Source organism: Sphaerodactylus townsendi, unplaced genomic scaffold (assembly GCF_021028975.2).
Source record: "Sphaerodactylus townsendi isolate TG3544 unplaced genomic scaffold, MPM_Stown_v2.3 scaffold_36, whole genome shotgun sequence".
NCBI classification, from domain to species: Eukaryota; Metazoa; Chordata; class Lepidosauria; order Squamata; family Sphaerodactylidae; genus Sphaerodactylus; species Sphaerodactylus townsendi.
This window is the reverse complement of record NW_025950539.1, coordinates 50,494-66,537: the sequence shown is the minus strand read 5'-3', so window position 1 is coordinate 66,537 and position 16,044 is coordinate 50,494. Positions and strand designations below refer to the sequence as shown.

Sequence of the window (16,044 nt, the reverse complement as noted above, 5' to 3'; positions counted from 1 at the left end):
ACAGCTATTAGGTCTTAGGAACCAGCTTGGTACAGTGGTTAAGAGTGGTGGACTCCAATCTGGAGAACCAGGTTCAATTCCTGCTCCTCCACATGAAGCTTGCTGGGTGACCTTGGGCCAGTCACAGCTCACAGTTCTCTCTCAGCCCATGTAGAGACAGGCAATGACCAAACCGCCTCCAAACATCTCTTGCCGTGAAGACACCAGGAGACAGACAGACAGACAGACAGACAGACAGACAGACAGACAGACAGACACACACACACACACACACACACACACACACACACACACACACGTCTCAGGCTTCCCATTTCACATAAAGGTCCCAAAAGTTCGATCACTAACCCCAGTCAGATGGATGTAGGGGAATGATGGATATAACAAGCTTAGTCCCAAATCCATACTTCCCTGCCTGCTAGAACAGTGCGCATGGGCTCCACCACACATTAGAGAGACTTCTGTGGTACATGCGCTCCTTTGTGTGCATGAGCCAGATGTGTGCATTTGAGTGAACAGGGACACACTCGTGGCTGAAGTTCTTGATTATTTTGTTTCCTTTTTAGCACTTGGTGACATTCATGGGGAAAATGTGATTCTAACAGAGCTCAAGTATCGACACAATCTGCAGAGTTCACAGTCCAGGTACGCCGCTTTTCAGGACCTGCACCTATATGTCATAGATACCAAATGTCTTGAACACACAAGTCTGATTTAAAATTCCAGTTTCTGACATGGATTCTCCCTTCTTGGAATGCATCCGCAATTGTTTCTTTTCCTGACCACGCTGGCAAAATGTTGTACAAATGTTGTACAAATGTTGTACAAATATGACCAGAAGTGTTGACTTCTGGTGTTTTCCCCCCCATCAACTGTGTACAAACAGCCACAAAACAAACTGGGAAAATGAGAAGCAAGCCTTTATTGGCATAGACAATAGTACAACAATAATAAAAAATGGATTAAAAAGCATATACAATACAGGAAATAAATGTTAGGTCGAAGGAAATCTACTAGTGTTTAGTAATTTCCAGGAGAAAGTCTGCCACTATCATACAGAGAGAAGGATCAGGATTGTCCAACAAGTAGTGTAATCTAAATAAATTGAGGAGGTTGGGTAAATGTAAGGGAGTAAGATTCACATACTTGGATCTGATTTCCTTGAATCTGAGACAGTGGGCCAGAGATTCAACTGAGCCATCGTTACATGGGCACAATCTTTTAACCTTTTCTTGCTTACTAAATCTGCCATGTAACAAGGCAGAAGGCATAACATTAAACCTGGCGAACATTATGGCTCTCCTTTGAACAGGGTTCAAATGAGAGAGAAAAATACAGGGGGGAAACTGGGAAAATGAGCACAAAAGAGCAAAGCAGGGAAGGTTTCAGAATGACAAGAAAAAGAAACAAAAACCGGGTGTGTTTGTACATCACTAGATGTATCATGAGCAGCTGCTCTAATGCTCCTACACTTGGAAAAAGCACAAGATGGTATAAAAAACCCACCATGGTTTGAAAAGAGAGATGCATTCAGCAATAACTCCAATTTACTATAATAAATGAGAAATTGTATTTAGGATTACTGCTTTCAGTTAAATTCGTAGGGCTGGATGGATCCATTCTATGGGCATAGCGCCCCCCCCCCCCCCAGTGGTGGGATTCAAATAATCTAACAACTGATTGTTTACAAGCACCATTTTAACAACCAGTTCTGCCAAAGTGTTGCGAACCTGCTGAATCCCACCACTGCTCCCCCCTTCCCAAAAGAAGTAGTCCGAGGGAAGGGGTTGCTGCTGCAGAAGGGGGAAATTGCACTTCCAGGCATAGAATTTAGAGAGGCTCCAACCCACAGGAGTAATATCTGAGGTCTGTGATGACCAGTGTTTCATGTCAGTTCCTGCATGGTTTCATAGACCCCAATACCTTACCCACACATTGTTTCTTCCACCAGTGTTCATGTTTCTAATTCCCATCACTGTGCAACCTTCTCCATATGCTCTCTAAGGCTCATTCCGCACATGCAGAATAATGCACTTTCAAACTGCTTTCAGTGCTCTTTGAAGCTGTGCGGAATAGCAAAATCCACTGGCAAACAGTTGTGAAAGTGGTTTGAAAATGCATTATTTTGCGTGTGCAGAAGGGGCCTTAGTAAAATATACTTTTTTAAGGGGAAGGGAAATTTAAGCGTTGCAGAATAACTGATTCCACTTGCAGTAGAACAATTTGTGGGAAATGAAGCAGCATAGATTAGAAGCAAAATGTTTATTATTATTATTATTATTATTATTATTATTATTATTATTATTATTATTATTATTATTATTATTATTATTATTAATTAACCGCCCTCCCCGAAGGGCTCAGGGCGGTGAACAAGACATAGAAATAGAGCCCACGATAAAATCAGTAATATCAAATTGAATTAAATAAGCATTAAACAGTGGCTCTATATATGTTAAAACTACCCCGTTAAAAGCAGCATTCAGTCAAATATATAGATGGCGTCCTACCAACAGATCCCCAAAGAAAAAAGAGGGAAGGGACGGTAGGATCCACAGATGTTATAAAAGGAAGAGGGGGGGCGCATCTTCAAACCATTTAAGGGCCAGTCCCCAAGTACTTCATTGATTACAAAGCCCTCCGTCATTCCAAAAGGTTAACTTCAGTAACACAGTGCAGACTCCGATGAAAGAACTGATTCAGATAGATTGGCCGCATTTTCCATAAATGGTCAAAAAGCCCTCCAAAAACCTAAGACCATAATTTCCCTCTTTACTCCTGGCTCTTTGCACCCCGTCCCTCAGTCTCCAAAGGATATCCTGCAACTGCTAAACATCGGGTGGGTCTGTTTTTCTCCTTGTTGCTTCAGCCGGGCAACCCTCCTCATTAAGCTTTCCTGCAAGACTAATCAAGAAGTCCAGTATCTCCCTGGAGACCATCTCGGCATCTTCCCTGGCAACCAGAAAGCTCTCATCGATGGAATTGTGGCCTGTGTGGCGGATGCCCCTCCCTCTGCTCAAATCATCAGACTGGAGACATGTTGTGACCGTAAGTCAGAATCAGACTCTAGGAACGAAAATATCCATGGCCAGGATTACTTTAATTTGTATCCTGGAAGTACTGGAACAGGACAGTGGGATGCCCCAATATATATCTCATATAGGCAACTTTCTAATGAGATATTATTCATACAGCAGTCTTGCAATATTTATGAATTAATTTTTAAAAACATTTATACCTCACCTGGTGTTTCACGGCGGCTGAAATGATGGAGTGTTTTCCATGAGTGCTTCTGTGCTTTGCCAAGAGCACCTGAGCCCCATTTCGTTAGTTGGGGAAGTCTGAAAAGGGGGCAGAAGTTTGTGCAGTGTGGCACACAGGAGAGATTCACCCACATTGCGGAATTGGGCTATGATAGTGACTCTCTGAACATGCTAACCCTTACTTAGACATTTGCCCTCATCAAAGAGCGGCTACTAGCAATGGATTATCAACAACTGCAGAGCTTGGCCAACAGATCCTGCTCGCCAATGAACGCGGCAATTCCATTTGTGCAGGGAAACCCAGCCTACTATATTACAGCGCTTACCAACCCTATATATAGGAGAGCCTACATGCTGGCTAGATTTAACATCATGCCATCCCCTCTCCATAGAGGAAGACTCGAGGGTCTACCAAATGATAAGAGGCTTTGCCCCTGCAGCCCAGGGCAGCTGGATTCCATTGCGCACATCCTCCTCCACTGCCCACTTTACCAGAATCCAAGATCCAGCTTATTATTACAAATCATCGACTCTATGAAAACCCTGACAGAGCTTGATAAAGTAAACATGCTCTTAAACTGTAATGACCTTGACTACTGTCTCGCAGTGGCAAAGTTTCTGGCTGAGGTTTGCGAACTGAACTTATGATCCAGTGTGAAGTTTTATCTAGTAATTTTAACTGTATTTATATTGTATGTTCTGTATGCCAATAAAGGCTTATTGAATTGATTCACCCTCATTTGGAAGCCAAAGCTGCCAGTGGCGCTGTGTGCCTCCCAAGCACACATCCTGGTGAAGGTGTTTTAGTATTGCTTTGTTTTTCACCACAACTTATCTTGCAGTTGGATCTGCAAAGCCAATTATGACATTATAATTATAACAAAGCTGGGGAAAGTAATGGCAAACTACCCCACAAAGAGGCTTGCCTATAAAATCACTGCTCGCAGTGGTACCCCAGGGTCGAACACGACAGAAGGGGAAACTTTATCTTTTTTTCCAATTATAATCACCATGTCATCCCATGCTGTGATAGCAAGAGCAAACAAGACTTACAGTCTGCAAAGATCTATGTCAACCACAGGAGAAAGTCCCCAGAAGGTTCGGGGGAAATCCACACCCCCAAGAACATTTGGAAATGTTTGCAGACAGAAATGTTCAGAGTGGCTGTAAATACTTATGACAAGACATATTGTATTGTCGAAGGCTTTCACGGCCAGATTCAACTGGTTCTGGTGTGTTTTCCGGGCTGTGTGGCCATGGTCTGGTGGATCTTGTTCCAAACGTTTCACCTGCATCTGTGGCTGGCATCTTCAGAGGTGTATCACAGAGGGAAGTCTGTTACACACTGTGTCCAGAGAGAAGGGAATGTTTGGAGTATATATTGTCCATGTTCCAGGGTGGGGAACCAATCAGTAGGTGTTTGGGTGGAACTTGTTATGCAAAGATGTGGTTGATAGTATTGTATCGTGGGTGGGGGTTTTCAGTCCAGGGAGTGATTCACATTTTCATGCCCTGCAGCAACAGTATTGGTGAATGCAAATCCTGTATTTGGGTGGAGTCCATTGTTCATGAACTTAGCATGCCCTTGGGGTTTGCTTTTGGTAGCCAAGCTTTGCTAACTTTCAAAGTCTCTTCTTTCCTGTTGTAATTGTCTTGGTGTCTGTGAATGTCAATGGCCTCCCTGTGCAGTCTGACAAAGTAACTTTCTGAATTGTCCACAATTTCAGTGTTTTCAAATAAAATGTTATGTACAGTTTTGTTTAAGACATGTTCTGCAACTGCAGATTTTTCAGGATAATTAAGCCGACAGTGTCTTTCGTGCTCCTTAATATGAGTTGGAATGCTGCATTTTGTGGTTCTTATGTAGACCTTTCTACAGCTGCAGGGTATGCAATAGACTCCTGCAGAAGTGAGGGGGTCTCTCTTGTCCTTTGCTTAGCGTAGCATCTGCTGTATTTTCCCAGTAGGTTTGAAGATGGTTTGTAGGTTGTGCTTTTTCATCAGTTTCCCTATTTGATCTGTGATTCCCTTGATGTATGGTACAAATAATTTTCTGTGGTGGGCTGTTTCTGCTCAGTCAAGACTTCAATCAAGAATTCACTTCTCAGATGAGACATATTGTTCTCCACTCTTCCTGCCCCATCATCTCAGGAGTTGTTTTGGTCACGTAGACAAAAGTTTGATCTGGGAGACCCGGGTTTGAACCTTGCTGCCGGTCACCCACTCTCTCCATAGGGATGCCAAGCTCCAGGAGGGACCTGGGGATTCCCCTGGAATTACCGCTCATTTCCACAGGACAGAGATGAGTTCCCCTGGAGAAAATAGGTGCTCTGGAGGGTGGACTTTACGGCACTGTACCTTACGGAGGTTCCTGTCCACCTCAGACTCCATCTCCAGATCTCCAAGAGTTTCCTAACCTGGATTTGAAGACCCCACACCCCGCCCACATCCCCTGTCTTCCGGGGGGGGGGGGGAACCTGGCACCCCTGTCTTGGTATAACCTTCCTCACGGGGTTGTTCTGAGGACAAAGAAGAGGTAGAATAGAAATGAAGTGAATTAATAAATAAATACCAGTCCACTAAACCAAATTGGTTCATTATTATTTGGCACAGAATCAAATTTTTAAATGTCAAATATGATACTTAAAACGAACGTAGAACTTCTTATAAAAGATAGGTACCTTCTCCAATCTGTCTAATATTCAGCATGGTAGGATACCTATTGCTGTATTATTTTGCTTTTAACTTGCTAAACAGATCTATTTTTATTGCAATTTTATATTAGATTGTATTTTTACATTGATGTGTAGGGGTATTATTATTATTATTATTATTATTATTATTATTATTATTATTATTATTATTATTATTATTATTATTATTATTATTAATTATATTTATAAACCGCCCTCCCCCGAAGGGCTCAGGGCGGCGAACAAACAAATAGATAGAGCACAAATAAAATCAAAATTTTTAAATAGTTATTAAGTATGGCTCTATAAGTTAAAATCGACCCCCATTAAAATGCAGCATCTATCAAAATTACCGATGGCGTCCTACTCGTAGTCCCCTAAGAAAAGAGGGGGGGGAGGAAAGAAGAGGGAGGGGGAACGGCAGGGTCCACAGATTTTAGAAAGTGAATGTATTTACTGTCATTTGCTCTGGCTATTTCTTTAAAAAAAATCTGAAGTGCTTTGAATCCCTTGAAGTCAACTGTCAAGTTATATGGACTATTTCCTTGCTACTGAACTATACTTGAGACTGCAGAATGTGTCTGTGTAAATCCTGATCTATCTATGCCTATTAAACGTTAATAAAGATAAAGATAAAGAAATACCAGTGAACATTCTATTATATAAAAGGATGGGTCCCGGCCTGTTCAAAACAGAAAACCTGCAAAGCTGCCTCTTCTGTTTTCTTGGGGGAGGAATTGACTGGAATTAGCAAATGCAGTCAGGGGATCACTGAAATGGGAAAGCTCCAAGAAAAGAGCCCAGCTTGTTAATGCCTCTGCTTTTCTGAGTGCCAGCTCTCTCCCCAGCTGCCTTCCTCTTTGGAAAACCCTTGATTTAATAAAAGAAATTTTTTCTTAAGTAAAAATTAAAGAAAAAAGAAAAGTCCATCTCCTGTTTCCTCTTCGCTTCCAGGTGGCTACTGGATGGCTGACAGGAAGTTTCCAGCCTGCACCTTCTCCCAAGCCCTGATGTATTTCCTAGATGTCACGACCCTTCGCTAGCAGATGCTCGAGGGGCTTTCCCAGATGGCAGGAGAAGAGCGGGATAAGGTGGGGCTGGGCCGCTTGTGCCAGGTGAGTGGGAAGTAGCAGAGAGAGCCCCCAAACCTGTGACTGCTACCTGCAGGGTGCCTGTTTTCACTGGCTAATGGAGAAACTATGGTCTGGTCTTTAAAGAGAATACTTCTCTTTCAGAGCACTTCACACGCATGATTCTGCTGACTGTACAACAGCCCTGCTCAGTAGGCCAGTGTTACTATCTCCAAATTGCTGGGGTGGCGGCGGCTGAGGCTGAGACAAAAGGAAGGCACCTTGCCACCTACTGAGTACCTGGCAGCATCAGGGTTGAACTTCGGGCCTCATCGACCACAGCTTGGAGTGGGACCACTATATTGGCTTTTAGTTAAATCCGTTTAGTCACAAGATCAGTTAGATTAATTTAATAAACTTTGATTTAATAAAGATTGTTTTAACAGCAATGAACTGTTAAATGAGGAAACAAAACCACCAAATTTCATCTCCATGAAAATACACCCACAGGCAGGCATCCCAAATGTCTTATATGAACAGCAGGTGCTGTTTTAAAAGAGGCATTGCCTACTGTTACTGGCTAACAGGGGTAAGGACTTTATTAAAGGGAATCTCCACCAGCTGCTAAAAGTGTAACAGCACACATATGGTTTTAAAAGTAGCAAAGGGGAATGAGCACTCACGTTGGCAGCAAGAGGGGCCAAGAGGAGATCTTTTAGACTGTATAATACGGGGAAGGAATTCTGGCAATGAATATTCCACAGAGTAATGCAAGAGTCCAAATTGAGTTTAAACGTTTTATATAAATTTGGTTCAAAAATGCATACACACAGTAAGACACAAAAGCACATACATTCAAGTTTCCTAGGATATAAGCAGGTTTGAAAGATGGATTGGATGATAGAGAAGGGAATGGGGGTTGTTGCGGGGTAATACGTTACCTAACGATTCTTAGAAGAGTAGTAGAAGGTAGGGATTCCACGCCAGCACAGAAAACCAATGAAGGACGAATTCATGTCTCATCACCAACAAGAACATGTGGCAATGAGCAAACTGTTGCAGGTGAACTAAACTTTTATAAGGTAGGTCGTTCCTTGGTGGGAAAGGAACCAATCACACTAAGTTTCACATCTGTGCTGGGTTTGGGGGTGCTGAGGTAATTAGTCAGCTCATCTACTGCTAAACTTGGGACAATGAGGCCAAAATTGCTTTGTTAAGCTAAACAAGGAAATGCTGAAATGCTTCCATGCAGATTAACTCTTGAGAGTCACTGCCCAGGATATTCAGATTTGACAGAGACATTAGATCAGGATAAGGTAAGTGGTTTTAGGAGAGTCATGACAAAGGGAAGGAAATGCAAAGGAACAACTATTTGTTGCTGACCTGGGTTCCCAGAAGAGTTAGGAAGTCCAGTATTTGATACTGAGTTGGCTTTCCATATTCTTTGTCTTTAACAGTTTCTATAGCAAGGTGTGGTAATCAAGCATTCTCGTGACTCAAATGAGACCTCCAGGTTATGCTGGAGTAACTCATTATCTTAGCTTTTGTTAAAGTAGTTATGACCTTTTGGCTGTGGTCAGGTGATCATGCGGCTACCTACACCCATAGGAGTGCTTTTGGCAACTGGCTTTTGCCAATATGATTTTTAAAGGAAAATATACTGCTATAAGAAATATATATATTTTATAGGATTGGTCAGAGAGCTTACACTACTCTTTCTCCCACACGGGGCATGCCTCTTCCAAGATGGCACCTTCAGTGATATTGCTCATGATCGCCTGTTGCATTGCAGAACTTGGAGGAATATCACAAGTGGAAGTTTCAAAACAGCCCCACCATCCTGGAAGTCCTGGAGGAGTTCCCGTCCATTGAGGTCTCAACCTCTTTTTTGCTATCTCAGCTGCCTTTGCTAAAACCCAGGTATTATTCAATCAGCTCCTCACCAGACTGGAAACCCAGAGAGCTTCATCTGACGGTTGCTGTGGTCACCTACAGGACCAGAGGTAACTGATGCATCTTACAGGTAGATACATTAGTGAGATGACTCCTTCAGCAGCTGTGTTCCTTGTCCTGGGATGTCAACCTCCAGGAAGAACCTAAAGATTTTCCAGAATTACAACTGATCTCCAGAAAACATAGATCCGTTCCATTGGAGAGGAAAGTCAATGGCATTTAACCCCACTCAGCTCCCTCCCCTCCCCAAAGCCCACCCTTCTCAGGATCCACCCCCAAAACCCCAGGAATTTCCTAAAGCAGAGCTGGCAACCCTAGTCTTGACTGGGGTGTCCAAATGTCTCTGTGGGACAGCACAAGAATGGCTTTTGTTTGGAAAGCTCCAGGAGACCCATAAAGACACGTGAAACAGATGTTGCCCTCTCCTCTCCTGTTCTCAGGCGGAAAAGGTTCTGAGCACCACGGGGTATGCAGCACATGGCTGAACACAATCCCCTTGAAGGACACCATCCCCTGCTTTGTGCGCAGGTAAGAAAATAGTGGAGAACTGACCAGGAAGGCTATTCAAAACAGATGAAATTAGCTGAACACGGGTCTTTTATTTATTTGCTTGTTTATTTACTTACTTACTAGATTTATGTGCTGCTGCTGCTTCACGTTGCTATTCAAGTCAGTTTACAAGTAAAAACAATACCATAAAAACATGATAAATTACCAATATAAAAACAAAACAACCATTACAGACATCACAGGTTAGAATCAGCACAGAATGACCACCAAGCATCCTAAAATGTCCATAACATCATAGACTATACAACCATAAGAACATAAGAACTAGCCTGCTGGATCAGACCAGAGTCCATCTAGTCCAGCATTCTGCTACTCGCAATGGCCCACCAGGTGCCTTTGGGAGCTCACATGCAGGATGTGAAAGCAATGGCCTTCTGCTGCTGCTCCTGAGCACCTGGTCTGCTAAGGCATTTGCAATCTGAGATCAAGGAGGATCAAGATTGGTAGCCATAGATTGACTTCTTCTCCATAAATCTGTCCAAGCCCTTTTTAAAGCTAACCATAACTCTTATTAGCCCTCCTCCTTGTTATGTGTTTATATGTCAGTGATGGCGAACCTTTTTGAGACCCGAGTGCCCAAATTGCAACCCAAAACCCACTTATTTATCGCAAAGTGCCAACATGGCAATTTAACCTGAATACTGAGGCTTTATTTAGAAAAAACAGTTGGCTCCGAGGCATGCGTTACTCGGGAGTAAGCTTGGTGGTAGTCGGTGGCTTTGCTTTGAAGCAACCGTGCAACTCTTCCAACGGGTGAATCACAACCCTAAGAGGGCTTACTCAGAAGCAAGCCCTATTGCCAGCAACCGAGCTTACTCCCAGGTAAAGGATCACGCTTTAGTTCTTCGCATGAAAATCAGTGGGGTTTAATAGCGCTTAACAGGGTTACCTACACTGCTTTCCCAAAACTTGGTCTTAGGGTTTAATGCTAATAATTGAGCCCAGCGGCCCAGGCCAGCCTAGATGTGTGGGGATGGACTCTGCTGTTGCGTGTCAGCCCTTACAGAGGGAGGCTCTGGAAGGTGCCACCTCCTCCGGCACCCGTGCCATAGGTTCGCCACCACTGTTATATGTTTTATTTAAGTTTTAAATATTTTATATATTTGTAATTCAAATGCTGTTTAATGTTTTAACATTCAGTGCTTTGGGAACCCTGAATTGGATGGAAAGGCAGCATAGAGATGTTTAAACAAATAAATAGCTTAAAAGATCAAACCCTTTAGATAAAAGTCTGAGGAAAAATAAATCTTCTGGCCTGGCCCCTAAAGGTAAGCACAGAAGACACCAGGTGTGTTGCTTTCAGGCAGGTGGAAGGCAGAGCCCAAGGGGTTGGCCGGCTGGAACTGTGGAGCCACAACCCCGAGCTCTGAGGGGAGGCTTTGCTCAGAGAGAGCTCAGAACGGTCTGTGAGGTGAGCACTCAGTTCAGTGAGGTCTGTCTGGGGATCCGAGCAAGGTGGACAGATGTGTCTGCACAGAACTCCGTCATCTTGTAGTGACCGGAAAGCTCTGTGGAAGAGGGACTGGAGGGTCAGATAATGAAAACGTGCACTAAATCTCTGGTACAAGCAAACACTCACAAAAGTGTAAGGTTGTGGGTTGATGTGTGTTTCTGTTCAGCCAGTCTGGCCTTGGAACATTCCTCGGGCTGGGCTCTTTGCCAAGGATGGCCGTGTTAGTTAACCTTGCTGTCTGCGCTTATCATATACGTTTGAAGCTTGCCTGTTTCTGTCGTGGGAATTCTAGCTGGGAGTTCGGGGAGGAGCCGTTTTGCCTGTAAAAGAGGCAACCTGTTTTGGGAAAGCTCAGAATCTGCATCCTGTGTATTGTGACTCATGAAGTTTATGAAATAAAGAACTATTCAAAGTTACTTGATTTCTGGTCCTTCGAGGTTCCTTACATTATGCAGATTCTCACAACTTTCTTTTCAGATTGAATGTGGCTTACACCATCTCTCTCCGTTCCTGTGGATCTCTGATGTCGTCCAACATGCAGAGATTGGGTTTTCCAGGAGTCCAGCTGAACGCAGAATGTCATGAGGGAGGGTGCGGTAACCCCCAAAGAGGGTTACCTCTTCTCCCTCCCAGCAACCGCTTCTGTGGAGGAGCCAGCGGAATCCATCTCCCTGGTGACCCTCTCCAAGCCTCGGCTCAGCCAAAGCTTAGTCTTTTCTCCAACTGCACGAGCAGAGTGGATGAAGCTCCCTGATGGCCCGGCGCACGGTCTGCGGCCGAACGTCCTGGGAGAGGTGATGCCAGGAGTTCTACGATCCAGATGGCTGAGGTGTCGATGGATCGTGGCCCCCCAAGAGCCGACACTTCACCACCCGGGCCAACATGTGGATTACAAACCAGTGATGAGAACGGTCACTGAGGAAGTCGAGAGTGTGCGACTCATCCATGGAGACACCCGAAGGAATCTCTGGAGAAATTCCTGGATCAATACCTCGAGGAGCCTCCTCCTGAACATCACTGGCAGAGCACTGGAGCATGCCTGAAAGGGTGCGTGGCTCACTCAGCACCCTGGAGATTCCATGGAAGATGTTGTGGATTTACAAAAGGGGTCCCGAGTTCGACTCACTTTTGCAGAGGATACCCACGCCCGGGATCCTCCAGACTCAGAGGAACTGCAGGGGGCGACTGCCCTGCATGGAGTGGACCCGGATCGCCCCCCTGAACCAGACCAGGACCATTGGGTTGAGCAGCTCGAGGCTCTCGAAGTGGCCAAACGTGACTGGCAACAAGAACGTGAAGCCCTTGAGAAAGAGCGCGAAGCCCTCGAGTTGGAACGTGAGCAGCAACGCCAAGAATTCGAATTGGAGTTGGCACGGAGGAGAAAGATATTCTCCGACAACAATATCTCCAGGATCTTACAGTTCATGATCAGAGTGATGCTGGAATGAAATCCAGGCTTGAACTTCAAGGCCGGAGGGAGAGCTTGAAAGCTCTTGAAAACCAAGGGCAACGAGAAGGGCAACGAGGATGATTGAAGGATTGGAGCACCTTCCTTATGAGGAGAGGCTGCAGCGTTTGGGACCTTTCTTTAGTTTGGAGAGGAGATGGCTGAGGGGAGATATGATTGAAGTTGATAAAATTATGCATGGGGTAGAAATTGTCGACAGAGAGAAATTTTTTCTCTCTTTCTCTGTCAATGCTAGAACCAGGGGGCATTCATTGAAAATGCTGAGGGGAAGAATTAGGAGTAATAAAAGGAAACACTTCTTCACGCAACGTGTGATTGGTGTTTGGAATATGCTGCCACAGGAGGTGGTGATGGCCACTAACCTGGATGAAAAGCTTTAAAAAGGGCTTGGACAGATTTATGGAGGAGAAGTCAATCTATGGCTACCAATCTTGATCCTCCTTGATCTCAGATTGCAAATGCCTTAGCAGACCAGGTGCTCAGGAGCAGCAGCAGCAGCAGCAGGCCATTGCTTTCACCTCCTGCATGTGAGCTCCCAAAGGCACCTGGTGGGCCACTGCGAGTAGCAGAATGCTGGACTAGATGGACTCTGGTCTGATCCAGCAGGCTAGTTCTTATGTTCTTATGTTCTTATGTTCTTAAGGTGAGGTTGACTCCGCACTCCAAAGGGCCGAACGTGAAAGACTGCAGTGTGAACGAGATGCCTTGGATTTCAGATGGGGTGCCTCCATTGGGTCATGCCAGGCATCGGAATCTGGAGCCCGCTCGTATAGCAGGCCCGCAGCTGCAACCCAGAGTGGTTCACCCCCCAGCCCAACAGCGGCAGCCGCCGGCTCACTCTCCCGCGCCCCATGGGGTGCCGGTGGCTGGTAGAAACTATCCTCGACCTCACATTCCGGCACGTTTTGACGGGACCGCTTCCAAGTTGCCTTATTTCATTCTACAACTGGATGCCCACATGCTAGAATTCGACGATCTTTATCGTTCCAAAGCAGAGAAAGTTCGGGATATCGGCTCTGTGCTGGATGGAGAGGCGGCGGAATGGTTCGTGGAATTGCATGAAATGGGAGCTGCTGAACTCCAAACCGTGGCGGCCTTGCTTCAGGGACTTTGGCTTCGATTTGAAGACCAAGACGTTGTGAATAAGGCTATTAAAACCATCAAAACCATTAAGCAAGGCAATCGATCCTTAGCTGATTTCGCCCGTGAATTCTGTTTGGCGGCGAGTAAACTATCTGACTGGCCAGAACGCATGAAATGCGAATATTTTTACGAATCGGTGGACCCTGACATTTGCACTTGGGCAGTCATGCACTGTGAACCTCACACCATTGCAGAGTGGATTGAGGTGGGCAATACGATTGCAACCCGCCTCACCCATTCCAAAGCGGGAAAACAGCCAGCGACCAAAACCGCCCAGCCACCAAAACGGCCACCGCTAGACTCATCGAATAGAAAAACAGGACCGACGGCCACTCAAGTCCCGCGTCAGACGCGCCGCCGTGCGCCCTCAGGATTTCATTATGTCTCTACTGCGGGGGCCCGGGCTGCATATGGCAGCCAATTGCCCAAAGAAAGGCAAAGGCCCCCACTCCAACCTTTCTCCCTTGCAGGTTGGTGACAGCAAAACTCTGCGCCAGAAACCAGTTGTGACTGAAGGGTCCCCAAGGAGCGTCACAAGCTGTTTTCGAGGACAACCCGGAGGAGGTCGGTGACAACGCTGAACCAGAAGGGATGAGCCTTTCGTTGGCTCCGGCAGAGGAAAATCCAGCTCCAGATGCGGTGAGTGATGGGGCGCCCCCATAACTATTATGACCTCTTTGGCCAATACCACCAAACACACTTGCATCATTGCACGAGCCCTAGTGGACTCCGGTTGCTCCCACTGTCTCATGAGGCCCCAGGTCGCTGATCAACTGGGGCTCGAACGCATTGCCTTGGCCAAACCCATCCCTTTCACTCAGATGGATGGCAGTCCGCTAGGCACCGAGGGTCCGGCCCGGTTCAGAACCCAGCCAGTGCTTCTATGAGCGCGCAGAACATTGGGAGAGACGTAGTTTCATCCTGGCCCCAGTCGCCAAACATCCCATCATGTTGGGCATGCCCTGGTTACTGTTCCACGAACCTACCATTTTCTGGGGCCAACGCATCGTCCGTTTTACGGATCCCCCTTGCGGGAATCATATGCATGAGGGGGAACCACCGGAAGACTCTACTGAAAACCCCGGTGGCCCTGAACCCCTGGCTCTCGATGTCACTCCCAACTCGGACTTAACCGGAATCCCCAGATTCTACTGGGATTTATCCAGAGTTTTTGAAGAACAAGAGTGTGATCAATTACCCCCCCACCGGGACACTGATTGTAAAATCCTACTAGTCCCAGGAACACAACTCCCCAAGGGTAGAATATATCGAATGAGCCCCACTGAAGAGAGGGAGCTTTGTGCCTTCCTAGATAAAAACCTCGCTCGAGGTTTTATTCGTCGAGCAACCAAAAGCACGCACGCCGCCCTGGTGCTTTTTGTCAAAAAGAAGGATGGAACTCTCTGGTTATGTACCGACTATCGGGGATTGAATGCCGTTTCTGTTTCGAATAAGTACCCCTTACCCCTAATCAAGGATCTCCTCGATGCGTTGGGGAAGGGGCGTATTTTTATGAAACTTGATTTGCGCGAAGCCTATTATCGAGTGCGGATCGCTGAAGGTTATGAACATTTAACAGCCTTTAATACTAAATTTGGTCAATATGAATACCTCGTAATGCCTTTTGGATTATCTGGGGCCCCAGGGGCTTTCATGTCACTTATCAATGATGTACTGCAAGAATTGTTGTTTAAAGGCGTTGTGGTGTATTTAGACGATGTCCTTATATATTCCCAACCAGAGGAGGAGCACGTTCGTCTGGTCAGGGCTGTATTGCAACGTCTCCTCGATCACTCTCTGTTCGTGAAATTGTCTAAATGTGCTTTTCATCAGACGTCCATGGATTATCTGGGGTATCGAATCTCCCCAGAGGGACTGGAAATGGATCCAGCCAAAGTAGCCGCTGTAGTTAATTGGCCCATTCCAACAACCCGCAAGGAACTTCAATCCTTTCTTGGTTTCGCCAATTTCTACCGGGACTTTATCCCTCAATTTGCAGAAATTGCCCTACCCCTCACTGACTTGCTTCGCACCAAGGGAAAGGGTCCCCAAGCGTCCAAACCGGGGGCTTCACTCCTTTGGTCTCCGCAGTGTCAAGAGTCTTTCCAAACACTCAAATCAGCTTTCACTACTGAACCCGTATTGAAACACCCAGACCCCTCCTTGCCATTCGTAGTGCATGTCGATAAAAGCCGCCCGGACCAAAGCGCACTCGGAGCAGCCCTTCTTGCACGAAAAAAAATAAGAAGACCAATAAACTTGTTCCGTGGTGCTTACCTTTATCAAAAAAAAGTTCTGCGGCCCTGGAACTCCAACTGGACAGTAGGTGACAAAGAAACGGGCGGCTATCAAGGAGGCTCTTAGCACTTGGCGGCATTTTGGTTGGAGGGAGCTTCCCACCCCTTCCAAGTCTGGTCGGGATCATAAAAAT

At 45.7% G+C, this 16,044-nt stretch overlaps 1 protein-coding gene across 1 annotated transcript in view; it reads left to right on the top strand.

Annotated features, from left to right (window-relative positions):
- Nucleotides 1–16,044, top strand: part of LOC125425385 (nitric oxide synthase, inducible-like) — a gene marked incomplete at its 5' end in the record, with an annotated part of 89,072 nt that overhangs the window by 37,874 nt on the left and 35,154 nt on the right. Inside the window, 5 exon segments of the mRNA XM_048482998.1 lie at nt 567–645; nt 2,870–3,048; nt 6,911–7,071; nt 8,819–9,029; nt 9,420–9,507. Coding sequence (XP_048338955.1) covers nt 567–645; nt 2,870–3,048; nt 6,911–7,071; nt 8,819–9,029; nt 9,420–9,507 — 718 coding nt within the window.